General features: G+C 38.4%; 2 protein-coding genes and 1 non-coding gene across 5 annotated transcripts; 2 read left to right on the top strand and 1 right to left on the bottom strand.

Moving 5' to 3' along the window:
* The first annotated feature begins 7,349 nt into the window (after positions 1-7,349).
* Positions 7,350-9,461, top strand: LOC116204695 (cold-regulated 413 plasma membrane protein 1). 3 transcript variants are annotated; one of them, XM_031536905.1, is made up of 5 exons: positions 7,350-7,514; positions 7,619-7,818; positions 8,239-8,346; positions 8,456-8,526; positions 8,993-9,461. In XM_031536905.1, exons 2-5 carry the CDS (start codon positions 7,643-7,645, stop codon positions 9,244-9,246), a joined length of 609 nt encoding a protein of 202 aa, XP_031392765.1. In that variant the 5' UTR covers positions 7,350-7,514; positions 7,619-7,642; the 3' UTR covers positions 9,247-9,461. The 3 variants fall into 3 exon arrangements, with proteins under 3 accessions (XP_031392765.1, XP_031392767.1, XP_031392766.1); XM_031536907.1 differs by having other exon boundaries at positions 7,365-7,514; positions 7,624-7,818; XM_031536906.1 differs by having other exon boundaries at positions 7,366-7,514; positions 7,614-7,818.
* Positions 9,462-9,810: 349 nt separating this feature from the next.
* Positions 9,811-16,018, bottom strand: LOC116204694 (long chain acyl-CoA synthetase 2). The gene is made up of 19 exons (XM_031536904.1): positions 15,598-16,018; positions 13,857-13,920; positions 13,648-13,737; positions 13,456-13,512; positions 13,316-13,364; positions 13,003-13,079; positions 12,887-12,923; positions 12,705-12,799; positions 12,461-12,625; positions 12,085-12,195; positions 11,893-11,980; positions 11,682-11,748; positions 11,534-11,609; positions 11,338-11,455; positions 11,002-11,250; positions 10,645-10,784; positions 10,364-10,549; positions 10,162-10,281; positions 9,811-10,075 (listed from the first exon to the last, which is right to left on the bottom strand). The coding sequence occupies exons 1-19, from the start codon at positions 15,744-15,746 to the stop codon at positions 10,028-10,030; spliced, it is 1,986 nt and encodes a 661-aa protein (XP_031392764.1). The 5' UTR covers positions 15,747-16,018; the 3' UTR covers positions 9,811-10,027.
* TRNAI-AAU lies at positions 14,052-14,125 on the top strand. The gene has a single exon. It is a non-coding gene; the product is annotated as a tRNA-Ile (tRNA).
* Positions 16,019-26,915: the final 10,897 nt, after the last annotated feature.

Genomic DNA, 26,915 nt, shown 5'->3' with positions numbered 1-26,915 from the left:
TCGACACTCACGGAAAATGTGTCGTCACAGCAAATCTTTTCCCGAGCTGGCCTAATCAGAACCAATAATATGATGACACCTTGTTAACTAGTTCGTCTTGAAAAAAAGGTTGTTTTGAATAACGGGAGGATTTGTTTTCGGCGTCTAGGAATCGAACGCCGTGCTTTTTCCTATGGCAGATGCTTGGAAGCATTATCGAAAGGGAAAATGAGAGAGATCTAGGTCCAATGACCCCAAAGAGGCGGTTTCCCATTTCAGACAATAAAGTTGACTCTCTAATCCCGTAATTGGGAAGATATTGACCTTTGACTATTTCCTTCAAGAGAACTTTCTCATTCAGTGTATCTTATGTCCGAATTGGATTTCCTTAAGCTCCTTCGACTGTTAATGTCTTCTAGCTACGAAAGCCAAAACAATCACATTCCCAAAATAGGTTGCTTGCGAATGCGACTGATTGTTTCTAAAACCTTTTATATACGTCCAACTTTTCGTGCTTATAAACCTATATATGTTCAGATTGAGAGGAACGAGATCTTTTGTGGAAAAAATATATGAAAATTAAAATTTTCATAATTTCGTTTCATGCCTAGGTTTTAGAATTACGTTGAATCCTCCTAAAATATTTCTAGCTGCTCGCATAAGACATTAATTTGTAATTTCACCAAATAGTATTCATCTATCAAAAGGGTAGTATGAGAACTTTTAGACACCATACTGGCAAGGGAAGATCGAGTGTCATACTGACTCTAATATAATGTATTGTGATAATAAAGTAAAGTGCCCCATTAACATGATCATACAATATCCACTGCTACGATGTCTCACATACACTCTCTGTTAAAACCAATGTTTGCTAGAATCATTGAAAATGACATTGAAGAAGTCCTCCATAATAGTCAATATGGCAATTAATTACAGCATTTAAAGTTACCCTTTTTCATATAAAAAATGAAACTCAACGCAGCGGTACTCATCCTTAATATGGGGATTGATGTTAGAGATTACGTGCACAAATCTTGTCCGCGGGAATTTCACAAATCTATATATATTTGTCATTCCTCTTTCCTATATTAGTTGCTTGGACAACTTATTACTTTTAATACTTTTTTCCCAAAAAAAAAATCTCACTGTACATCTGGAAAGGTTTGCTGATTTCCCCATTGCATCATTAACGCGACAAATCACGATGACTGATTCATTTTCGCTAATGATAATCATTGAGCTCCCCTCTCACAATCATGGGATTATTGAAAGCAATGGAAATTGAATTCAAGACTTTACCAGAAAGGATTGTACTTGGTTCTAGAGATTCCATAAAATGATAGATGGAGAAATATTGTTTCTATCGAAAAATCAAAAGAAAGCAACTTTTAAGAGTACCTAGATAGTTCAATGTCTTGGATTCTTAAATAATTTCGATAAACATGCAATTTTTCTTGTTATAGGGAAAAGTTTTTCAAAGGGCAACCAATTTTAGCATATGATACAACGACATGATCGATCAATCAATTATTATCGTTGATGGGACTTTTTCCTTTTGGTTGATCAAGTAGTGCTCGTGACACATCGCACGCATCTCAACTAACTTGCATGCATCCTCATGCGAGTTAAAGGTAACTCCCTTGCTCTTATGACTAAATCGCTGCAGCATATATAATTCGAGAATATAATCAGTGCATGCGATATTCGTGAACGGGATTAGCACGAACTGTTATATGCTGCAGAAGCTTATTAAATTAGACGACAACGCAGACAATTGGGCTTTGTTTGTTTTGGATGTTGTCTTCTTATATAAAAGGTCACGGGTTGGTAAACTGCATGGCGCCACGTAGCAGCTTTTCCTCTAATGCACTTTTACGCGCCAAACGTCAACGGTCCATTAAACGCTGCATCTTGCCTTCGCCATTGACTCTTTTCCTTGTTGACTTTCTACCTCATTATTGCCAAAACAAGGAAGGACTTTTTCTTCGCTATCTTTATTGTTATTTTTCATTTTCCCTCCCTCTTATAGATAGCAAAATTTTCTTTTTCTTGACAAAGCTAGAGATGGCAAAAAAGTCATGTTGATTTGTATCGCACGAAAAATCATATTTTTGTGGAGGAGAGTTGTTTAAGTTTGAAATTGGAGCTAGGGGCTTGAATATCAATAAAATATTCTTGACGTGAATATGAAATGCGGTAACAGCGATATAAATAAATATGGATAAATCTCTTATATTTTTAGAAGGTAATTGAAATGAAATCTTTTATCTTTCTTGAAGAAATATGTTTCTTTCACTCTGATAAGTAATCGAATGTAAACAAGAGGTGAATAGCAGAAAAGTAGCTCAATACATAATACGGTCCTATATCATGAATTAAAAGAATTGGATTTTCTAACCAATAAAATCTTCATTTTGAATACATCTATAAGCAATTATTCGGTAGTTTTCATTATATTAATCAGCTAAAAATTTATAAAAGTGCCACATGGCAGTCCGATAGATTTTTGGTTGTGATAGGAATTTTATTATTATTATTTGATGGATGGTGCATACTTTGGGTGACACATTATATTGTATTGTCCCAATTTCTCGGCATTATTGTCAAGATGCGCATTATTGAAAATTAAAAAATTGGGAATATCAGCCATTCATTTATAGACACGATTGCATGGAGGCGACGTCACATGACGTCCTTGTGATGGCAGTACTACCAAATTTAGAAAGATTTTGTGTAGCACTAAGTTTTTAATTAGTTTCTTAAGAAATGAAAAATAGGGGTGTCGATTCGTTTAAGAGGGCAGTGGCTGATGGAGAAATGTTTATTTTATTGAGTTTTAAGTAGAAATAATATATGATTAATTCTTTTAAAATCATGATTTAGTTAATTTTTGCTATTGAAAACGTGTTTTTCTCAAACAGATTGATAGGCATTTATAAAAATCGTTTTGTTTATTTTTTATTGTAAAAATTAATTGTAATTGTCACCTCTTAAATACTTTTTCTTTCTCTAAAATCAACACTTATTTTTGCGTTAAATACACTTTTCCTCCCGACCTATAAGGTAAGTTTGGATTTGTCCCTTGACTTTTAAATTTTTGCAGAGCACCTCCTAACTTTACCAGAAAATAAGTAAGGTAGCCCCAAACCAAATTCCGACCAAAATTTCAACCAAAAGTTGGCACACGTCACTCACATATCATACTAAAATGGGCAAAATTGTCACTTCATTAATTGATTACCTGCAAAAAAGAAAAAGAAAAAGGAACAGTTGAATTTTGAAAAATGGCATCAATCCTCCATTTTCCTGTCATCGAAATCTCGATTGAGATTTTGGGGTTACCTGTGAATTAAAATGTGGGGTTAAACTAGAAGGGCAAGGAATGGATCAATAGTGTCGAATGTCCATGTCGGGTCTCTCCTTCCATGCTCGAATCGAGCGTACCTCTGCGACTGCGTCTAAGTACCGACAGACAATCAAAGAGAGATTCAGAGCAACAAGTAAATATTTGCAAAAGAAATTGCTTTTGATGTTATATATGTTTATAAAAGGGGTGGCTACTATGAAAAAAAGAAAAAAACAAATAATTTGTGAATGCACTAAACTCTGTTACAAGACCTACTTGGATGAAGTTAGGAAAGACTGATACCAGGACAACAATCAAGGACATATATCTCATGACCTAGAACGTAAAAATAAAATGCATTTTAAACATTAAATGAAAGGAAAATCATCTATTGAGCTACATCCTCATCTATTATCTGATTTGGTCAAGAAATCATTGCTAGCTACCCGACACCGGCGATTAATTAACTGGTCGAAATTTTCAAATTATTAGAATACTTAAGATGGTAGCTTGGCCCTTTAACAACTATAAAGGGCAAGTAGTAGTCTTCATGAGAAGGCAAAAGAAATCTAACAGATAACTTAGATAAATTAGTCAAAACAGAGGGCTATCCTATTTATCTTAAAGAAACTTTTCACCTAAAAATCTAAATTGTCTGTTAACATCTGAACAAAGACATTTCCCGAGATTGCTAACCTATCGATAATCATCAAAATGTTTATATAATTACTTGTCGCCAAGTGTTCCTGACTTGCCACTTGAATAATTGGGTGGATAGTCGCTTTAATGTATTATCTTTATTAATTAATAATCCAATAATCATTACATGTACAAATCTCAACGTTTGAAATTGGTGTTAAGGATAATTATGGCTGTGTGGTTAATATGAAGCAAGCACGTGTCATTCATCTTACTTTCACGACAGCCGGCAACATATGTGATTAAAGTATTAATCATAAATTTAAATCCATTGATTAAGGTTTATTAGATTTGTTAAATCATCGTCAGACATGTCTCTCTGGCACAGAACAACCCACTTTTGTTCGACAGTTCTGCAAGAAGTTCTCGTTTTGTTTAACAGCACGTAATGATTATTTAAATAGTTTGAGTACTAATTAACCTTTATTAATTAGATAAATTTTGTCCGTGTGACATATGGATTAAGAGGAAAAGGTCTGCTAATATCATATCATATCATAGGTGTTCTCCCACGAAAGATCAATTACTGCCAAATTATGTGAATCAGAGGTCAGTACTACTATTGAGGACGGACTGGCTGGCGCGATTCGGTACTAAGGGAGTTCTATCGAGAGATGGATAAATTAATCTGATATATCCATGAGATCATACTTCTTTCTCCACTCCAAGCAGCTGAAATGCCCCTCGACACTTCCCCCGGCTATGTTTTGTGCCCCTAATCAATTACATTCAAATTTTCTCTCGTTAATGGCAAAGAAACACAGGAAAAATACACACACACACACATATATATACATGAATAAATCTTTCCGATTTGGTTAAATGGATAAATGCATCATATAGAAGAAGGATCTATCTTGATAATGAGAATAATTGTGTTTAAAATCAAATGATGGTTTTCATAGGGTCAATTTTAATTAATAAACATAGACTTTTCAAGCTTTCCCTTGCGTGCCTATGTGTTTTATACTTCAAGTTTGTCTAATCAAATCTTTCAACTTCAGAAAATACCTAATCATTTCAATGCCTATCTTCCAACAAGACATGAACTAAATTAATCTGATAGACAATCAAGTGTTTCTGTCGCCCTTACCATTCATACAACATATACGTGTGCCAGAGAATCTTCACCGGCGAGCTACTCAACCGGTAGCATCAACTCTCATGGCTTTGATGGAGTTGTCCCAACACCCAAAAAGGTCCTTGATGATGAGTCTCCTCAACTAACTGAGGCTTCTCTTTATTAATTTTAATATATAGAAAGCAGATAATCCTTGACCGAGACAATAAAAAATCGGTCGTCATCGGGGCCTATATTCTCGATTGGATGCTGGCAGCCGGCGGGATCCGAACAAACGGATAGAAGTAAGGCGATCATTCAAGTTGGATCAAGTTGAACCATAACAAAAGAATGATTTTAATCGGAATATGTTTTCAGAAGTCCTACCGGTAGGCCCACAAGTTACACTTTTGACCTAACAAAAGGTTCCTTCCGGGCTGAAGCCCATTCGTTTCACGATTTGAATTCTGATGGGCCATTGGCCCATAAGAGTCCTCTCTTGGGCCCACACAATTTCCTCTTAACATGCATTTGTGATTTTGTGTCTAAAGTAATTAATCAACATTTTGGTGCTTGAACTAATTACAAGCCAACCGAAGTCTTTCGTCTCAATTTAAGATGTTAGGTGAATCGGATTTTTGCTATTTAATTAGGATTGAGAGGGAAAAAGGCCACGGCTAAGTTCGGCAAGACCACCCTGACCCGAGCCATCCGCTTCTTAGACATAGAACTACTCCATGGAAACAGACTATGTCCAATTGAAAACCGATGAGAAAAGCTCAAGCCCCTCTCGTTAAAATCAAGCCTAGCAATTGCATCCATTTTCGATTTTGAAATCCAACCATGAACAAGAAGAATCTTAGGAATAAACCGTAGAGGAAGAGGGAGATAAACCAAAGAAAACACGTTTGTCTGCACCTTGATATGGACGTTACACAAATGCGGCATGATATTTCTTCGAACTCGTAAGTGTTATGATCAACTTGGCTTTTTTTTTTTTGTATGAAACCGAAAATTCTCCCCGAGACTGCTTATAAAAGTACTGTAACTTTGTTGAGCATTTACTATCAATTCTAATTGTACGTTTGGTTTCAGAGTTAAAGTAATTTTGATTTTGATTGTGGAAAATGATAAATGATTGTGTAGTGTGTCAAGTTAAAATTAAAGTTAAAATTTTTGACTTGAGAAATATATATTTTTATTGTGTAGTGTGTTGAGTTAAAATTAAAGTTAAATTTTTTATAATTTTAATTTGAAATCAAACAAGTATTAATTTTCTTGCAAATGCATCATCGCTTAATTTTTTTCAAATGGGACAAGGGAACGTGGCTTCATACCAAAGCGGTGGGACCCGAAAGGGTTCATACGCATAATAGGCTAACTACAAGCATGCGACGTGGCCTAGTGGTGGTGCTTGCCAAAATCTATAAGCAAACTATCACAGAATTTTTTTTGTTTTTTTGTTTTTTGGCTCTTTATATAGCAGACTATGCACATCAAAATGAGATATCTTAATATATTTTACATGGGTTTGATTATCTTATCCACCATGACGTTTTCCTATTAAATAAAAGTTTATTTTTGCCACAGTTTCGGGAATAATTTGGTGCCAAATGGGGATAAAAAGGCACAAACTACTTGGATAATGTCCTATTGAAAATATTCCATATTAAGGCAATCAAGCTAATCTCATGCCCCACTCCATCTTTATCAAAAATAGTCTTGCGAGGCTGAAGTTTGGTGACTCGCATGATAAGGCGGAGTAGAATACTCTCGTCCAGACGAAACCCGGCTCGGTCAGATCCCTGAGCATGGCCGGCCCTTGCCGGGCTTTGGATACCCTCAAGCACGGGCAAAACAAAGCCTCAACAATACTAAAAGATGCTCAGTACAGTAACGACTATGAGTCAACCGCATAATTTTATCGCGAGTTAACGGTCATCTAGTGATCGTTATTACTGGAAGACTCGAGGGGACAATAATTGTCAAAAGGACAAAGTAAGAACGCGGACAACATTGGACAACTGTCTGTCTGGAAGCTACCTTCCGCTTTGAGAACAAAGAAGAAGAGATCCATGAACATGGGCAATGCGCAATTAGTGCACCCACGTGGCGCCATTGACTCAATCGTCAGCTCCAAAATTGATTAATTAATTAACTACAGACATGGCTGGATGCCTGTTTCTCTTATTAAAATTTCAGGTTCGGGGCGAATGGGGAAAAACTTATACGGTTAAAGTTTTTATCTTTTATTCAAGATACGGTTCAAATTAAATTAGTCAAAATTTAAATATCGGAATTCGTAGCCATTTGATCCAATCCCCATCCCCATCCCCATCCCCATCCCAATCATCGCCTCCGCTGTCAGCTCCTCTGCCCTGACTTTGGCTGCTTCATCGCCTAAAAATCTCTACTTTCTGCGACTCTGTAAGCCCACACTTCATCTCGATCTTCCCCTCCATTTTCAATTTCAAAAGGGCGATCTTCCTTTGCCCGTTTTCTTGATTTCCTGATCGTTCTTGTTAGAGCAGGGCAGCTGGTGAGTTAAGAGAGATATGGGGAAGTACGGAGTACTGAGGATGAGGACTGAACGAGAAACCGGCGATCTGATCAGCTCGGATCTCCAGGAGCTCGGGACTGCTGCTAAGAAGCTCGTCAACCATACCATCAGGCTGGGGAGCCTGGGTCTCGGGACCACGTTGCTCGAATGGATCGCCTCCTTTGCTGCAATGTATGTCAGCTCAACTCCCTTTGCACTGCTCTGTTTCCCGATCACAAGCTTTTTCGATTTGTATCTCTGTCTGTCTGTCTGTCTGTTTTTGAGGTTCGCTCTTGCTTTTCGATGATTTGTGTTCTTAAAGGTGTTCTCTTTTGTGCGATTCGTTAGTTCGAATGCTCTGATAAGCAGACCTTCAACTCGCTGTTAGATTCAACTTTTCAGCCAAATTACTAGTCAGTATGCAGCAGTGGGACAATCCAGTACCTCTCATTCCGTTTTCCCTTTTCGGGTTGTCGTGGAAATGTTCAGACGTGTTTGTCGACGAGTTTTGTGAGGAGAAGGATAGGAAGATCATTCTCCAGCTTTCCCTTACTGCAGTTCCGGTTTGCTCTTTCCTTCTCTAACGATTACAAGACCATATCTTGTCTGCAGTTATCTGTTGGTTTTGGATCGAACGCACTGGAAGACCAACATCCTCACTGGGCTGTTGATCCCTTACATATTCTTCAGCCTTCCTTCGCTGTTGTTCAACATATTCAGGTGATTGACCAAACTGACCCAGCTGAGAGGAAAAGCATATCTTTGATTCTGACTGAAACTATTTTTCCATCCAATTTTGGTGCTTACTGCATGTTTCTGCTGTATGCAGGGGACAGATTGGTAGATGGATCGCTTTTGTCGCCGTAATCGTGCGGCTTTTCTTCCCCCGGCGGTTCCCAGGTACTTGAACAGTTATCCGAGATTTTTCCCGGTTATCTCCTTTTGTTATCCAAGAGTAGAAACTGTGTAGAAAAAGCATTTAAAGAGAAAATTGAAGGACTACAATAGGCTGCTTTCCTTGTTATCGGACTGAAATGGGCAGGAAGATGAAACTTTGAAAACAAATCTTCATGTATTTCTGTTTTCCGACTGATAGAAATCACGGAGAACATGGGAACTCCTGAGAAATGAAAATAACACCACAACTCAATTCCTGAAAAAAACTGCAAATGGAGAAAGAAAAGCAATTTTTCGGAAAACTTACGTAAAATGAAACCTCAGAACTTTAACTTCATCAGCTTGACTGCATAATGGAAAAATGGAAGGTCCGAAGGCATTCTTTCAAATGTCTGAATTAGGTTCTTTGCTCTTCTTTTCTCTCGCATCCAATTGGCAACTAATTGGAAACTGCTCTTTTGTTGTGAAGATTGGTTGGAAATGCCTGCTGCTATGATACTTCTGATAGTGGTTGCCCCGAGCCTGTTCGCGAGCACGTTTAGGAACGACTGGGTTGGAGTCGTCATATGCCTTTTGATCGCGTGTTACCTCCTGCAGGAGCACATCAGAGCTTCAGGCGGGTTCCGAAATTCCTTCACCCAGGCCCGTGGGGTCTCAAACACCGTTGGGATTATCATCCTATTTGTCTATCCTGCCTGGGCTCTGATCATTGATCTCCTCTGAATCGTTGATACTGTGGCATCTGGATTGTTCCATTCGTTCAAGAATTGTTGTATTGATGTTGAAGACTTCGGTTTCATTGTTTGATTTTGTAAAACAATGAAACACTGGACTTCTGTGGTTATTGCTGCGTTTGGTTTGCAAGTAACATTTTAAAATCAAATTTTGATTTTGAAAAAGAGTGGTATAAATGGTTATGTATGGAGCTCATTTTTTGACTTTTTATGAGTTATGTTATTTTAATTTTGAAAAAGAGTGATATAAATAAGGCTCATCCTTTGACTTTGTATGAGTTATTTTGTTTTGTTGTGGGTAAAATTTTGTTTTGTTGTGGGTAAAATTAAGTTAAAGTAAGATTTTAAAATGCAACTTTGAATCCAAACGGAGCCATGGGGTCTAGTGATTTGTGGAATAGGAACTTGGTATTCTCTATATAATGATATTGTTGGCAATACAACTTTTTGGCTCGAGTCATTTGCAAAATTTTCATTAAGTTTTCACGACGAAACATTTCAAGTTTCTATGGCAGAAATGAATTGAATTGAATCATATGAACTAGGGAAGACATTATATCATAAGGTCTCGAAAAGTTCATAAAAAAAGAAAAGCTCATATTCTCAATTCATAACAGCAAGAAATTAGCGATGTGGAATTTGTTCGGTCATGAATTTGCCTCTGTTTGAGGTTAACAGAAAAATCGGACTGTGCATTATTTGAGGAGGATGATAACAATAAAACCAAAGTAAATAGACAATGGTGTCTTGATGCTTCCAAATAATTCCTTCTATGCTTTTGTTCCCTTTGCTTCTATGTACAGCTGATCGATGCAATCCTGCACGAGAAAAAATCCGTTCAGAGACACTTCCAATGATCTCTCTGATTGCAAACTTGTTTTTGAGATGAAAAGTTTTCTGTTACCTTGTAGTACTTGAGCAGCTGTGGCCGCTTCAACTTAAAAGTTGGAGTGATTAGATCCCTCTCCATGTCGAAGAGATTTGGCTCCAGATAGACTGCTTTTAACATCTCGAAACCTCGAAGCTGCACAGGTTGAAAATTGAGTAAGAAGTGAAATGGCAATGACAACAATGATGCAGGACAGAGGATGTGTTAATGGGCGTACTTTGTGATGCTGTGCAGCTTTGTTCAGCTCATTCAAGACGAACTTTCGAGCTTTAAGGTTTCGGCAAAGTGATGGGAAATCCTCTACTTCCACGGAATTGCTCGTAGCCCATTCCTCGAGGACCTTTCTGTCAGGGACTACCACAGCCACCAGAAATGACTCGAAGCTGTTCCCATAGACCCATATCTGTAGGGAAACATATATGACAGAAATACTGTCAAACCCATGATGTCTCATGGAGTTTGTAGTTAACATGAAGAGGCTGAATTTTTTGTGCATACCGAAGTTACAACTGGGCTGCGAAGATAAACACTTTCAACATTCTCCACTGCAACGTATTCACCTTGAGAGAGCTTAAAAATGTTCTTTTTCCTGTCAATAATTTTCAATGCTCCATCGGGCTGCCACTCTCCGACGTCACCTGTAAGAAGTTCACATGTAATGTCATTTATCACTGTATTCACAGGTATGAATAGAAGAGAGATTTGATCCGCAGAGAGTGAAAACTCAGCATTTCGATTGCAGAAAATTCACACCTAAGTTATTTCTGAAGACATTTCAGGAGAACAACTCCAAAACCTAGCAAGACCCTTAACACTGACTGAAGCATTTTCAACCATCTCAGAAGCTTTTCTTACCGGTGTGAAACCACCCGTCAACAAAGACATCATTCGTTAGATCGGGACGCTTGTAGTAGCCTGAGAACAATGTTGTTCCTCGCAAGCAAATCTCTCCACGAGGATAGGTGCTTGAAAGTGCATCATAACCCATTTCTGGTACCGATTCAAGCCTCATTTCCATCGAAGGAATCGGCACTCCAACAGTTCCCACCATGGAGAACACATTCCTTACAGAAGTAGTGCATCCTCCACAACTCTCGGTGAGACCTGTGGCAATTGAGAAATACGCTGTGATTCACCAGATTTTTCAGAGCCCTGAAATCCTCAACGTTATCGGGTTCTTTTCTGTCATACCATATCCCTGTGATAAACTTGAGCAGGTGGTGACTCTCAGGAATTCCTCGACATGCCTAGGCAATGGTGCAGCTCCAGATGATAGGATCCGGACTCTTCCGCCAAAAGCTAGCTTTGTCTACCAAAGTACAAATGAAAAATTTTCAGTTTTGGAGGATTCATTGACCGAATTCCGGAAAGACAGGGAGGAACAGACCTTTTCAAAGACAAGCCTGTCCATAAGAGGTGCTGCATTTTCCAGTGGAAGTCCCTTCTCAAGATTTCCCAACTTGCTGCCAATAGCAGATCTTTAATCAGCATTGAAAATGAAAGAAAGTTCGAAGGGTGGAATATAGAAAACATACTAGTTGTATGCAAATTCAAACAATTTTTTCCGTATTGCACCCCCTGATGAAACCTTTGCAAGTATACCTTCAAAAAGAAAACAGAACGAAATTCGCAGAGTTCGGTAAGCCCGGATCATTATTGCAGAACTAGAGATCAGTGATTAGTTATATATATATATATAACAGAGCTTGTAGTGTCGGTATTATGTTAGTTAATTCTACTACTAACCGCTGTATATCCGATCATAAACTCTAGGAACGCCACAGAAGATGGTGGGCTTCAATTCTTGAATGTCCTCCACCAAGAACCGCACATCCTGAAAAATCATGGAATAGGACAGTCAGATGGGAGGCTGTCCAATCGCAAGTCATAGAAGAATTGAATATCGAAAATGAAAGGAGTTGTGTTTGTTTATCTTACTCCTCGCCAAAAACCTATCGCTGAACCTCTATACATGCAGTAAATCTCCATAGTCAGATCATAAATGTGGGCTAGAGGAAGGAACGAGAAGTAGACATCTTCCTCTGAGAACTGCAAAGAGATGAAACTATAAAGTCAAAGGGAAATATTTCGATCCTTTCGATAGTCGGGTGACCTGCCTTTCTCTATCTCCCATCAAGTTGGGTCCTATCTCTCAAGTAAGAACATCAAAATCATGAGTACTAACACGAATGATAATATAACTAATACCTCGTAAACAGCTAGTAAAATGCTATCTAGTCGAAGACCATAGCACCAGAATCCTAATCATAAAGTCCATGAAACGAGGAGGAAGATGATATAAACTTGGTCATACCACTTTGTCTGTAAGATCCACAAATTGATCGATTGATAGTACTTCTGTCATGACAGCTCCGTTAGTAAGAACTACACCTTTAGGTTCTCCCGTTGTTCCGCTCGTATACATTATGGTGCAGATATCTGTCTTCTGCTTTGCTGGTAACTCAGAATCTGAACTCCCCTATGACTCAGGTCAAGAAGGAGACAATATCAGCAAAATTATCTGACCTATCATAAAATAGTTGTGCTCGACTTCTTACCAATTCCAAAAACTCTGTCCAAGAGAAGCAGGACACTCCTAATGCTTCGGCTTGCTCTTTTTGCGCAGTGGGAAAATTGCTGAAGGTCACAATTGCTACACAAGGATGGCATTATTTTAGACTCTTTTACGCATTAAATTGTACATTATGTCTTGGAAATGAGAATCGATTCTGTAACTTACTCTTCAAATACGAACACTTGGAAAGGCAAGAGAGGATCTGCAGAGACAACGACGACTGACTGAATATATGGAAACAAACTGAGACCGAAAATTGAAGCTTCTACAAGAAAACATACGGCAGGAATCTTGCTTGTCTGGACAAAAGCTATTGAAACCTCGGCATGGTTTAAGATGAACTCCACTGCATTAGGACCTGGATTGTTGATATAATACAAGAATAGGACGGAGGGAAATCAGACATAGTTCTCTAACATATGAATTTCTTGTCAGCTTTCTCCACTAGGAAAAGGGATAAAAAACAAACTTCTGCCTCATAAAAACAGGAGACACAAATAATTCAGCCAAAGCAAACTGCAAAATTTATTAAGAAACAAATGCTTGATATATAGGATGACGGAGATTCATGTAAAGGTACATAAACTGTCATACCAAGTGTGTCGTAAAGCGGTACATATGTTATTGCCTGGCTGCTACAAGCCTGAGGAACAAAAACAAATAATATAACTACCAGCCCCCCGGACACCTGATTGATCCAGCTCAAAACAGATAGGATGGGACTATTATATTACCTCCATGGCAATGACCCATTCAGGGCAGTTGGACCCGTATATACCGCAGCGGTCGCCCTATAAGTAAAAGATGACAGAATTCATCACTCGGTTGGACATTCCCATATTAAAGTTTAGTAACTGAACCCATAATGTTCAATCTATAAATGAAACGAATTTTCTGATTTTTCTCGAGTAACAGCACACACATACAGGATTGACGCTGCGGCGCCTAATGGCAGAGCCAACCTGGACGGCCGAATCATAGGCTTCCTGGTATGATAGCCAGACGTAAGGACCCACCTGCAAAGATTCAATTGACTCCATGAGTTTGGCTACATTAGTCATAGTAATATGAAAGCAGCACTCTGTTGGGGAAGACTATCAATTGTCCCTTTAAGTCTGGGCGCTACAATACAAACCTTCGTGTCGACGACTTCACGGCGGCCCAGAAGTCTGGACTTGGGAATCCTCTTGACCGTGGCACTGCAAGAAGATGCAGAGCATTACTGGTGAGCTTTGGCGGGAACAATGAAAAATATGTGCAACTTCACAGATTTTTTTTTAATTTGCTGAATTACAGTAATTATATTTGGATAACGAAACTGAAGCACCAAGGCCTATTAGCTCAGTTGGTTAGAGCGTCGTGCTAATAACGCGAAGGTCGCAGGTTCGAGACCTGCATGGGCCATTTTTTTTCTTTATAAAGAATTATCTTCACAAAAATAACATTATTTGTTTTCCTTAAGTTATATTTTAAATATAATGTCTTGGATAAATAACGATTTCCGTATTCTTCTTCTTTTCTCCCCTTGATCTTCTAAAAGTTAATGTTATTGCCACCTTCATTGTATTCTCCATTAGTCGATATTATTAATCCTAAGAATGACGTATTATTAGGGCGGCAATTATCTCAAATTCCGATACGAGAAATCGTTACATGACTTCTTAGAATTGCAATTTTACAGTGACATCATTGGTTCGAACTTACGGATAGTTCCCCTATTACTCATCTCGAGGTTAATGGAAGTGATATTTCATACCTAGAAAATATCATTAGGAAATTAAAATGTTGAATGAGTAAATGTTGAGAAAATTAAATAAGAAGTATCTTATCTGTGTAAATTTAATCGCATTCAGGCATTAACTCCTATCAGCTACCCTATCTTCCCAACCATTTCACGACCATTTATTTATGGATCAATTCATTTTGACTATTAAATGAAAATATATATCTTTATAGACGGGTATGGATATCGAAAATGTCTTGAAGTTATGTTGTTGCGATATCATACGCAAGATCCAAATTCCAATACATTGCAATTGCTGGAATATTTAAAGAGCAGAAAATAGTCGACGCAAAAATTCGGCAAAAAATGGCAAATATATAGGAAAAAAAGGCTAAAAAGTGGTTTTCTTTCTATTTTGAACATTAATTGAGAAATTAATTTCTTTGTCAGCTCAATTGTTTGGAGGCATTAACTTCCATCAGCTACCCGATTTCCCCCACCATGTGACCCCATTATTAATTACAAATTAATTCACTGACAATTGAAAATCTTTTTTCCCCAACAAAATTTCAATAGTCAATGAATTTATGATATATAGAATACGTGTATACATTTATATGTATGAAAATGTCTTGCGAATTATGTTCTTGAGGTATCGCAATATCTGACGCGGTACAGCCAATGAAACATTATCGATAGGCAAATAAGTTATGGTTTTCACTCAAATAATTATTGTTGTGTCGTTTGATAAACAGAAACGAGATGATCAAACGAAATCTCATCATTATCATATATATAAGTCGCGCGGGGCACCATTTTATCAAAAAAAAAAAGTCGGGCGGGGCACCATTTTATCATTTACCGGGGTAAATGATGCTATTGAATTCAATCGTAGTTGGTCGTGCCGAGTTATAACATGAGAGAATTATCAGTAACATTCTGAAGGAAGTCGGTGTAATCTTTTCAATAGGAAACATGATCGTATCCAAATGGGAAGAAAAAGAAAGACACTCACACACTCAAATGGAAAAACATGCACTACGAAATTTCTTCCAATAGACAAATAATAAAAGAAAAATAAACTTATGATGATCAGACAAAACAAAAATCTATAGCATAAATAAGTTATATATGATATATGAGATGAATGCACCTGAAGAAGTCCCAGGGGGAATTGCGTCCCTCTGGCAGCTCCGGGAGGCCGTCCTTGGCGTAGATGCTCCGGTACACCGGCCCCTTGGCGGGACGATCTGCAGTGGCCGGCTGCCCCTCCTCCACCTTCACGGTGTAAACCTCTGGCATTGTTCTCGGGCTGGCTCAGACAAATTAGACACAGGCACACAAACTGACACGCTCAAGAGACCGACGACGATGATGGACACAAACGTTTGATAATGAATTGATATATAGTACTTCCAAGGAAAGTGAGTGTCTATAACGTCTGCCCCTCTCTGTATACGTTTTGGTCCTTGTTTACATTTATACAACTGACGCAAAAACAAAGAAGAAAATATTCAGCTGAGTTGTTAAGAAGCTTGTGAGAAAGAGATTATGTTTGGTTTTTGACTTTATTTGGAGAGATTGGTTGGAGGAGGAGAAGACGAAATAAAGGATCGGAGGTTAATGTTGGTTGAGCAATAGAGGGTTGGACAATTAATTCCATATGTGTATGTATATTTTTTTTTTCGGGATATATAGGAAAGTACATAAATCTACTATAATGAAATAGAAACCCTAATAGTTAATAAGGGGTACGAGTAGTTCCATTGAATATCAAATTTGAAATTTCTAAATTACTAAGTGAGAGTATGCGTCACTGAATTATACCGTCTTTTATATATATATATATATGTATGTATATGTGTGTGCATATATAAGCCTAATAGGTTTGGCATATACGGTACCCGTACTCCAGTGGTGCGATTGCCTAGATAAAAACTCAAAGTTTGAGTCATTGTTTGTACACGATGAAGGACAATACGCCTTGTTGGATCTTTAGAGTTGTAAAGATTAGTTGAGCAAAGTTTGGATATACATATTTAAATATATTATATATTCATATTTATACGTGTGTTGTGTCTATGTCTAAAAGAGAGAAAAGGGGTTGGAAAATTATCAGCTACTTTTCTTCTTATGTTCTCCTGCATAATTGCTCAACTACTTCTGCTGGCGGAATATTATGATATTTGGACTGTTGCAAACATTCACTCGATGCGTACGTAACAACTTGAAATTAAATTGTTGGGAATTACCATTGGGCAAAAATCAAAATTTATATGACCAACTTTTATGTTAATAGGCTAGCTTCGTGTATGCAGCAAAAATGATACATGGTTTGTTGACGGCAACCTCCATAGTTTGGCCGTACTAAGGTCGAAACTCAATTTACACACAATCAAATTGAGACGACATAATGAGAACTAGACTTTGCATATATACTGTAACAAGGTCGAAACTCAATTTTCACACTATCAACTTGAGATGAAATAATCAGAATGGGACTTTGCATATATTATATGTGTATCTCGGTTTGGATCTAGTAATAATGTCTTAATCCCGGAATTCGTGTTCTCCCTTACAAGAGTTGAAACTGTTCACCACTCAATCAACACTTTTTTTGTGACTAGGACTAAATTAAAGTGTTATTTTCAAACCTCTTGAAAGTATGTAGGCATCAAGTATATGAGTCTGAGAAGATTTTGGCTTGATCTAAACTGTCAACACATATGGAAAAATATATTTTCTTTTAACTTTCGGAAAGACTTTTTTTCTTCTTGTACATTAATTATATTATGAACACTTGAGCATTGGTGCAGTTGGTGAGTTGAATTCCTATAACTACCAGAATTGGTGTGCCTATCTTTAATGTTTGAGTACCGTGTCCAAACAACTGTTGCTCTACTTCCTACTAAATATAAATATTTAGTTAATTCATTTTTCTCAATTATGGGAGAGATCATAGGTCTAGTAGAATGAAATAAGAATCTAACTAATAAAGGCATGAGTAAACCCAACTCGACTGGATTAGTCGGGATTCCAATGGACCTCTGGATATCAGGGTGCACACTGAAAAAATAAAGGTATATGAATAGTCTCACCATGAGAATTGAACCTAGTTGCAATCTATAAATTGACAGACGATGACGTGCGCTACTAAACTAAATATTGTCTCTATTTAATTCATTTTTTTCTTGAATTTTTTTCATTTATTTTTTTGCTGACCCGAGAGTGTCGGGGTTTCACCTGACTAATTTTCTGGGACTCTGTGAATCCCTAGCGATGTATGGAGCTGGTAATCACGCCAAAGGTGCTCTCCGGTGGCCTCAAGGGATTTTGAATTTGGAATCGAATGGACACATGAGCTCTTAACTATTAGGCCAAACCCCTTGAGGTTAATTTATTTCGTTTATTTACTTCTACAAGATATCCTCCACAACATAAAGGAAGAGAATAACAATAGAAAAATTTACAAAATAAATGAATGAACAATTTTTTTTTGGCTTGGAAATAACGGAGGGTTTCATAAATAAATAAATAATGGAGGGTTTTAAACTTTTTAAATATGAATCCTGATACCCGGAAGTTCAATTGGGTCTCGACTAATCCAGTCGAGCATGGTCAGCTCACCAAGGGATAAAACTCTCACAGCTTGAATTTTCTGCATTCACAAGGATTCGACTCAGAGACCTTATTTAAGTGGAACAAGCATCGAACCACTTAAACCAACTCAGATTTGTTGGGAGGGTCTTAACTTTAAAGTTGCCATGACACTATAAAATTCAGCAACTTTATAGTGTCATAGAAAAACTTTTCTCCATGCAGCCAATTAATTAAGTGAACAGTTGATATTTACAATTCTGCAGCCAAATGGCCAATTTTTAGGAAGCAGGATACAGTTTAATGCTCTGGCCCATATGTATTGTTAGGACCATGAAATTCGGGTCTAAATCACGAACGATCCATGAAATTGATGAAGAGACTTGATCCACGATCCACGTTCGCCAATGAGTACCTTCAAAATGGGAGATCGAAGGTGGTCCTCGATATCCCTCTCCAATGCTCAAGTCAATGTGAGCTGTGAATATGAAGGAAATGTAATGAATTATTGATCAACCCTAAAAACTTGTAAAGTGCATATATTTATAGATGGCTTAAAGATAAATTATGTTACCACCATGGCGAGATACTCGATATATTTCTGTATTCCATACCTCGATGTATCAGGAAGTATATCTTGTAATTGTAAAGAATTTCCTATAAGGGATCTTCCTGGCAGGCCCCCCCACATGGGCCTCGCGGAATGATAGCACTGGGCATGTTTCGCATATATGCAGATTGGGCCTCACAGGGGTTGCTAGGCCTTACGGGCCATATCGGGTCGCAGTCCAAAATCTTGTCCCCAACATTGCCCCTACTAGGGCACATGCGATGAGCATAGTCGAGAAAGTTACCGACACGTGTCACTCGATGGTTCACGAGCCATACCCCACCGGAAGCACACTCTAAGCATTTCTAATCCGTTAGAGCTGCCTTGATCCAACAATGGATATGGGGTCAATCTGCGTCAATCTCCCCAATTCCTCTTAGCCATTAGATCATTATGGCCTTGCTCACCCCTAGCCTTTAGATTACGCGTCGTTTTGCCTTCGTGAGCGTGTCAGAGCAAATGATGGCGAGAATCCTCCCAAGGCCACGACCTTTGGTATTTTAGTGGGATTCCGGCATCTATAAAAAGGGCCTCTTCATAGCTTTCCTAATTCTTTCTTCCACTGAGATGAAACTCTATAGACTTTCAATCTCTTATTCCTTGAGCATTCTCGGTTCATCTTCTTCGATCAACCTTCTAACCCTAAGGCCATTGCTTCTCAGAGAAACGACAAGACAACATCAGGTAGAAGGGTTGGACCTTCTACGCGTAGATAAAGCGAAGATAACGTGATCTTTGCCCGGAACTGAATCACCTTCGGCGAGCTCCAAGAGGCGGTGCTGTTAGGCCGCTTCTGTGATGTAGAGAATCCCAACTTCCCACATCCAAATCGCAGGTCAGATGACCTTAAGGAGGGGCAGATGCCCATATGTCCAACACAGATCGAGGTAGGGCTTTATTGGCCTCTCCACGAGGACATCGTGGAGTTATGCAAGCGACTCACAATTGCCCTTCGTAGTTGCCTCTAAACTCATGAAGGTTGTGGTTCACGTTTTGCGTGTCTGCTAAATCCACAATATAGTCTACTTCCTCAATGGCTTTCTCTACTTCTACCGCCTTGAAGAGAACCGTCGTGGGCTAACCCACAAGTATTTCTTCACGCCTCGTTATGGGAGGACAAAGATACCCCACAATTACCCCAGTACCAACTCCGACTAGTAGAAGACGTGGTTTTTCATACACTAGGCGAAGCCCTGTAATACTCGGCAGTAATGGGTGTAGCGCGAAGCTGTCCTCGAAGTTGACCCAAAGCTCTTTCCAAAATAGTAGTCCGCTCTAGACACTTGGAAAGAGATGGTCCAGCCTAATGAGGGAGGCCCCATTAGGCCCATCTCCATTAAACAAAATTTGAGCAAGAGAGCCCTAGAAGTGGCGCAGTTGATTCCTAACCCACCAGTCCAAATTACTGGAGTATATATCGATTCCTTTATTTCCTTTGACTGGTAGGTTGCTTGTCAAACATTGCCCACTTACTGCAACCTTTACAGGCTTGATGTCACTTGCCCCCTACTCACCTTGGAGCTTCCACAGGGGCCAACACTTTAGTACCATCCAACGTACCCGTTGTCGCTCTCCCTGCTAACCCTCTCGCCCTTGTCTCAAGGCCCTTGCGCCAACGCAAGGAGCGCGAGTCCTTTGCTGCGGGGCAGAATAAGAAGAAGGCGAGGACAAAGACCACATCCCCTGTCCAAGTCGATGTCTCGGAGGACTTAGATCCTCCGTTGCGGGACTGAAAGATAAGGTTGGATTCGAGGGGTGCAGTGGTTGTTGCTACAAAGCTGCAATGCGAGAAGGTTCCCTGCCCCCGCAGCCTGTACATGCCCCCACCAGACTAGACAATGATGGAGGACTCTTCAATCGAGGACTTTGGAATTCTCTCATAGTTGCTGGAATTCATTTATCTTCCCATGGACAAGTAGTGAAAGGGGGACTTCTTAGGGATACCTCGCACGAAGGCAGTTAATACTCTCCAAAGGGAGGAGATGCACGTAAGTATCTTGCTTTATGCTTTAATTGGGTGCTCAAACTGGCTTTGACTAACTCTACATGTTCGCTGCATGCAGGTCCTCCAGGATCACTATGAGGTCATGAATGGCTTGTTTTGCAACGTGACCAAGCTCAAGAAGGCCAATGAGAACAAGGACCGCCTGGTGAATGAGGCTGAGTCCTCACGCCAAACCGCTGGCAGAGCTTGGCCAATGGAAGGAGCAGATCGCGAAGTTGGAGGGCGAGATAAAGGACCTCGAAAGAGAGTCCGAGAAGCAACAGTAGCAAATTGAATAGATGACTCGAGGGTAACCAAGATTGTTAGGAAGGAAAAGAAGGTTGCCCTTGCTAAAGCGAGGAAGGAGAAAGAAGAGGTAGTGGCTGAGTGTCGTCGTTGAATACAAAGTCGAGTCTAATTAAGCTGGCAGAGCTTGGCCAATGGAAGGAGCAGATCGCGAAGTTGGAGGGCGAGATAAAGGACCTCGAAAGAGAGTCCGAGAAGCAACAGTAGCAAATTGAATAGATGACTCGAGGGTAACCAAGATTGTTAGGAAGGAAAAGAAGGTTGCCCTTGCTAAAGCGAGGAAGGAGAAAGAAGAGGTAGTGGCTGAGTGTCGTCGTTGAATACAAAGTCGAGTCTAATTAAGCTGCAGACTTGGGTTGGGTTTTGTTTGAGTTAGCTTAAGGCATCCAAGGGGAACTTTAGGAGAAGGATCCTCAAGTAGATGCATGGAGGTATAATACCTTCACGCACTACTACAGTAACAGGGCTACCTTGGGAGAGTCCGAGTCCCCAACTGAGGATACCACCGCGCAGACTTCATCTCCTACTATTCAAGAGGTGGGAGCAGAGACTGCGCTTGAAGCCTCAACTAGTGAAGCGACGGAGACTCCTCACGTCGACGCAGAAGAGGCTTTCGCTGAAGTTGAGGTCACCCAAGAGACCCTCAACTTGAAGCCGAAGTCACTCTAACATAAGCATTCTCCTTACCTCCATTGTATCCATGCCTTTGCGCCCTTGTAAATACTTTTCATTAGTGAAGTTCTTTTTGGCTCCCATTTATCGATGTTTCGCTTTTCTATAATCTCGATTAGCACGATACACGGTAAGACCTTAACAAGTGCAACACTGCAAAAAACTTGGAATTTTTGGAATTTAAATTAACTTTCGCTAAATTAACGGATAACACTGCATAGGCTGGGAAACAGTTATCGACATTAATCCCCCCCTTTAGATAGCTTGTGTGGTGACTAATACCACTAAGGTTCTTTAATCAGCGATGCACTCATCGAGCAAAGAGAAACGAGGGTGTGCGGTTACTAATATTGCTCTCGAGTGATAACTGACATCACTCGAGCACCATATTGAGAGAAGCGAAACGAGGGTTTGCGGTTACTGATACAATTCTCGAGTGATAACTGACATTACTTGAGCATCCTGTTGAGCCGAGCCAAGGTGTGTGGTTACTGATACCACTCTTGAGTGATAACTAACATCACTCGAGCACCCTGTTGAGCGAAGCGAGACGAGGTTGTACGGTTACAGATAATGTCCTCAAGTGATAACTGACATTATTCGAGCACCATGTTGAGCGAAGCGAGGGTGTGTGGTTACTGATACCACTCTCAAGTGATAACTGACATCACTCAAGCACCCACTTGAGTGAAGCGAAGTGAGGGTGTGCGATTATTGATACTGCTCTCGAGTGATAACTGGTATCACTCGAGCACCCTGTTGAGCGAAGCAAAGCGAGGGTGTGTGGTTACTGATACCGTCCTCGAGTGATAACTGACATCACTCGAACATTTTGTTGAGCAGAGCGAGGGTGTGTGGTTACTGATACCACTCTCGAGTGATAACTGACATCATTCAAGCATCTTATTGAGCGAAGCGAGGTAAGGGTGTGCGGTTACCGATAACTTCCTCGAGTTATAACTGACATTACTCAAGCACCCTGTTGAGTGAAGTGAGGGTGTTTGGTTACTGATATCACTCTCGAGTGATAACTGACATCACTCAAGTACCTTGTTGAGCGAAGTGAAGCGAGGGTGTGTGGTTAACTATACCGCTCTCAAGTGATGACTGACATCACTCGAGCACATTGTTGAGTAAAGCTAGGTGAGGGTGTGCAATTATTGATACCGCTCTCGAGTGATAACTGACATCACTCGAGCACCCTGTTGCGCGGAGCGAGTGTTCCCTTACGTATTAGTGGAAGGCCTTATTGATTACCTCACCATGACATATCCTAACACAACCTCAGAATATAAAAGCAACATCTTTCATGAAGAATTCGTCAGAAAATTTTATTAATGGTAGAACCCTTCAAAAAATTATAATAATAATAATAATTATTATTATTGTTGTTGTTGTTGTTGTTGTTGTTGTTGTTGTTGTTATCATTATTATTAGGAAATGGGAAATGGATAATTGCTGGGGAGATCACCATTGTAGCTCATTTGTTCAAAAATTTATTTATTTATTTATATTATTATATCTAATTACTGGGGAAATGAGAAATGGGATAATTGCTTGGAAGATCACCATTATTGTTATGTAATAAATTTTTGCAACTTGAACAAAAAAAAATTAATTAATTGTTAGTATTATTAACATCTCTATTTGCAAACTAACAAGAAACTGGGAAAACCAAGCATGGAAAACACTTGGAAAATCTTCAAATTATTTTTCTACTTCTCACGACAAATTGAGAAATATAAATTGGGTTCTATTATGTTGGCTCCCCATTTGTTCAAAAAATTACTATTTCTATTATTATTATTATTGTTGTTATTGTTATTATTATTATTATTATTATTATTGTTGTTGTTATTATTATTATTATTCGAAAATGGGAAATGGGAGAATTACTTGGGAGATCACCATTGCAGCCCATTTGTTCAAAATTTTATTATTATTATTATTATTGTTATTGTCGTCGTCGTCGTCATTGTCATTATTATTATTATTATTACTAAATTCTATATCTATATATAATATATAAGCTTACGTTTTCTCTCCTTTGTTGCATAGAGTTAAGAAATAAAACTTTTCAAAATAATTTTTAGTGGATATTTGAAATAAAGAGAAAACATTCACAGACCAAAATAAATTGCCTGCATTGAATACGAAGGAAGAAATGACAATTTAGCGAGTAATTTAAGTCTTTTAGCCATATAAATTAGAGTAATTAATATGTTATCGAGGGTATTTTGGTAGGATGAAGAACATATTCAATGGATTAGGCAAAGAGAGTGTGCAGATAGCCTTAACCTTTTTTTCCCCGGCAGATAATAACCTTAACATTTTTTAAATGATAGAAATTTGCTAAAATACTTGCCGTAAATATATTTATCAATTTAAGAATAAAATATGTAGTCATGTTTAATGGTAAAAAATCGCTAAATTACTTACCATAAATGTTTTTATAAATTTTAGAAAGATATAGATACTTGTATTTGGATGGTAACTAAAATTTGCTAAATAAAAGTTGTAATTTTAAAATTTATTTGTTTTTCGGTGTGAACCATTGTATCTAGATGCCCAATTGGGCCCCGACTAATCCAGTCGAACTGGGTCAATACACTTAAGGGTTAAGCTTTCCCAGATTGAATTTTCTGCATTTATAAGGACTCAAACCCGATACCTTACTTAAGCGGAACAAGTGCCGAACCGCTCGAATCCATCATTGTTATAAAATTTATTTGTTCATTCTTATTAGAAGAACCCTTGCAAATTTTAATGACATTTATGTTCAGACTACTAGATTTCCCATTAATTATACCAAGTAACAAAAGGCAATGTATGATATGCCGATCACAATATTTTCTGACACAATATTAACAAGGATGATGTTACTACTTGGTACCAAAAATAACCACCACCATTATTTTTGTTTTCAGCCATTACATCTCTTTATGTAAAATCTGAGCCATATATATGTTCGAGATTTATTTATATTGAGATTCACTCCTCATAATTTTACTATTCATATTTTCGACCACACACCTTCTCGTCGCCAGTCGGTCTCAGCCGTGAACGAGTGGGATCCTGTTCGATATTATATCGAACTAAAATGTACCGTTCAATTAAATTTAAAACAATTTAATTACTTAAAAAATAATAAACAAACACTCATGTGAAACGAAATTCCAAGAGAACTCACAAAGCGTAAAAGTTCCATTGAGAATTATGTGTCAATGGCAAACAAAATAATAGAGGAGTTGGAGAAACGGAGGAAACAAGAAATGAATTCATAGGTAAAATTTCATGAAGTGAAATTTCGTAACGGGCCTTGGCTGTATGGGTCCTCTATTGAAATCTCTTTGCTTGAAAAGGATTGCCATCCTCCCCGGTCATTTGCTTATTTTCTCTTTTCAACATTTCTAGTTCTCTATTCAAAATTGTAATATTTGATGTTGGATGTACATCTGTCTTCATCTTATGCTGGCATTTTCTTGATCGAGTCTCAGTTATGCCACGACTTGTGAGCCTCTATTCTTGTATGAGGCAGAATAGATTGGTTGGTGTTACTGTTTGCGTGGTGTTTTTTACTATTTCTTTTTTATTTTATTAAAGTAATTAAATTATTTTTAATTTAATTGAACTTGTACATCCTAGGGGTGGAAATGAGTCTCAAATGGTTCGGGCTTCGCTTGATAAAAGTTCGAATTCGGCTTGCTCTTATAAAGCTCGAGTCCGGCTTGGTCGAGCTTGCCATTTAAACGAGCCGAGCCGTGCTCAATGGTATTTGGCTCGTGAAACTCGCAAGTCTAACGAGCTTTTTATTTTTATATATATTCTTATAAATTATATATATATATATATATATTATGAGTTATTATGGTAGTCCAGTCTAGACCCATGCCCAATCCAAGCCTATGTGAGCTCGAGCTCACGAGCCTCATACAAGTTGAACTCTGCTGTCGTGGCGAGCCTATACAAGCCAAGCCAAGCCTTCACTAAATACAACGAGCTGAGTCCAAGCTCGAAGAGTTAGGCTCGCGCGAGCTTGAGCTTGGTCCCGAACTCTCGAACTAATAAACGAGCCGAGCTCGAGCGTAGTATATTTCAGCTCGGCACTGCTCATTTACACCCCTAGTACATCTTGATTCGATTTAATATCGAAGCGGATCCTACTCGTTTACTGGCAAGATCGATCGCCAAAGAAAAGATATGTGATCGAAAATATCGATAGTAAAACTATGAGGGGTGACTCTTAATGTAAGAAAATATTGGACAAGTGTATGGTGCAAATTTTACGTAAGGGAATCTAATGGTTGAAAACAAAACAACCATAGTGACTGTTTTTGCCTACCAACCGTGATAAAATCTCCAATAGTAACAAAGTTGAAATTTTGAAAAATTTCTCTTTTTTTTTTCATTTTTTATTAAAGGAACCATTGCTAATATGTTCAAACTACTAGATTTCCCATTAATTTTACCAAGTAATGAAAGACAATGTAAGATATGATAATCCCGTCATTTTCGGACACAATATTAACAATACTACTGCATGATTTATTACCCAAAACACATTATCAAATTTTATATAAATATCAACCTTTCTACTAGATTTTATTTGCCCATCACCATCCATCGAAACAATCGAATAATTTGAGAGACAGAAAAAGGCGGAACAATGGCTTCTTTGAGTTTGAAGAATTGCTTCTTCGTTGGAGTTCTTTGTGCTTTTCTACTTTTCAGTGCAGGTACTTGATTGATTCTCATCTCTGAAGCCAATATTTGTTAGAATAAATGCCATAGAAATTACACGTAGTTTTAAAAGTTCTGAAACGTATTAGGTGATTTTAAAGTTTTTCATAAAATTGCGTAGTTCCGGTTACCGTCTAGATTTATCATGGTCGATACCCCTCTAATGCGGTAGCTCTACATGCGACACCCACTTATTATAGGCCACACCTTTGCATGCTGACAACTCATCATTAAGAAAATGTAAAATTAAAAAAAATATAAGAATCGTGACAAGCGTGGAAAAATTTAGAACCAAAAAACCACATGATTTTATGTATCTGCTATATTTTTCTGAAGTCACTTTTTTTGTTTATGAATGTTGCCCTAATTTCTTTAACACATATAGTATCATTTACAAATCATCTGCCCTATATTACAATACGCGCTGGGCTTAATTAAAATAACTATAGAAATTCTTAAGATAAAATACTGTAATGTCATGCTCCTTTAAACAATTAATTCGCAGTATCGTGATATAATAATTCCAATCTACGGTATGGTGTTTTTAAAGCAAGCATGAAGC

Source organism: Punica granatum, chromosome 4 (assembly GCF_007655135.1).
Source record: "Punica granatum isolate Tunisia-2019 chromosome 4, ASM765513v2, whole genome shotgun sequence".
Classification (NCBI taxonomy): domain Eukaryota; kingdom Viridiplantae; phylum Streptophyta; class Magnoliopsida; order Myrtales; family Lythraceae; genus Punica; species Punica granatum.
This window is presented reverse-complemented; position numbering and strand designations above follow the sequence as displayed.

Excerpts from the sequence above, each read along its gene's own strand:
- LOC116204695 (XM_031536905.1), top strand. The coding sequence starts at position 7,643 with ATGGGGAAGTACGGAGTACTGAGGATGAGGACTGAACGAGAAACCGGC. Across the intron at positions 7,819-8,238 it reads ATCGCCTCCTTTGCTGCAAT|TTATCTGTTGGTTTTGGATC; the intron begins GTATGTCAGCTC and ends TCTTGTCTGCAG. Across the intron at positions 8,347-8,455 it reads CTGTTGTTCAACATATTCAG|GGGACAGATTGGTAGATGGA; the intron begins GTGATTGACCAA and ends TGCTGTATGCAG.
- LOC116204694 (XM_031536904.1), bottom strand. The coding sequence starts at position 15,746 with ATGCCAGAGGTTTACACCGTGAAGGTGGAGGAGGGGCAGCCGGCCACT. Across the intron at positions 12,924-13,002 it reads AGACAAGCAAGATTCCTGCC|ATCCTCTCTTGCCTTTCCAA; the intron begins GTATGTTTTCTT and ends TTGTCTCTGCAG. Across the intron at positions 12,626-12,704 it reads GGACAGAGTTTTTGGAATTG|GGGAGTTCAGATTCTGAGTT; the intron begins GTAAGAAGTCGA and ends CCTGAGTCATAG.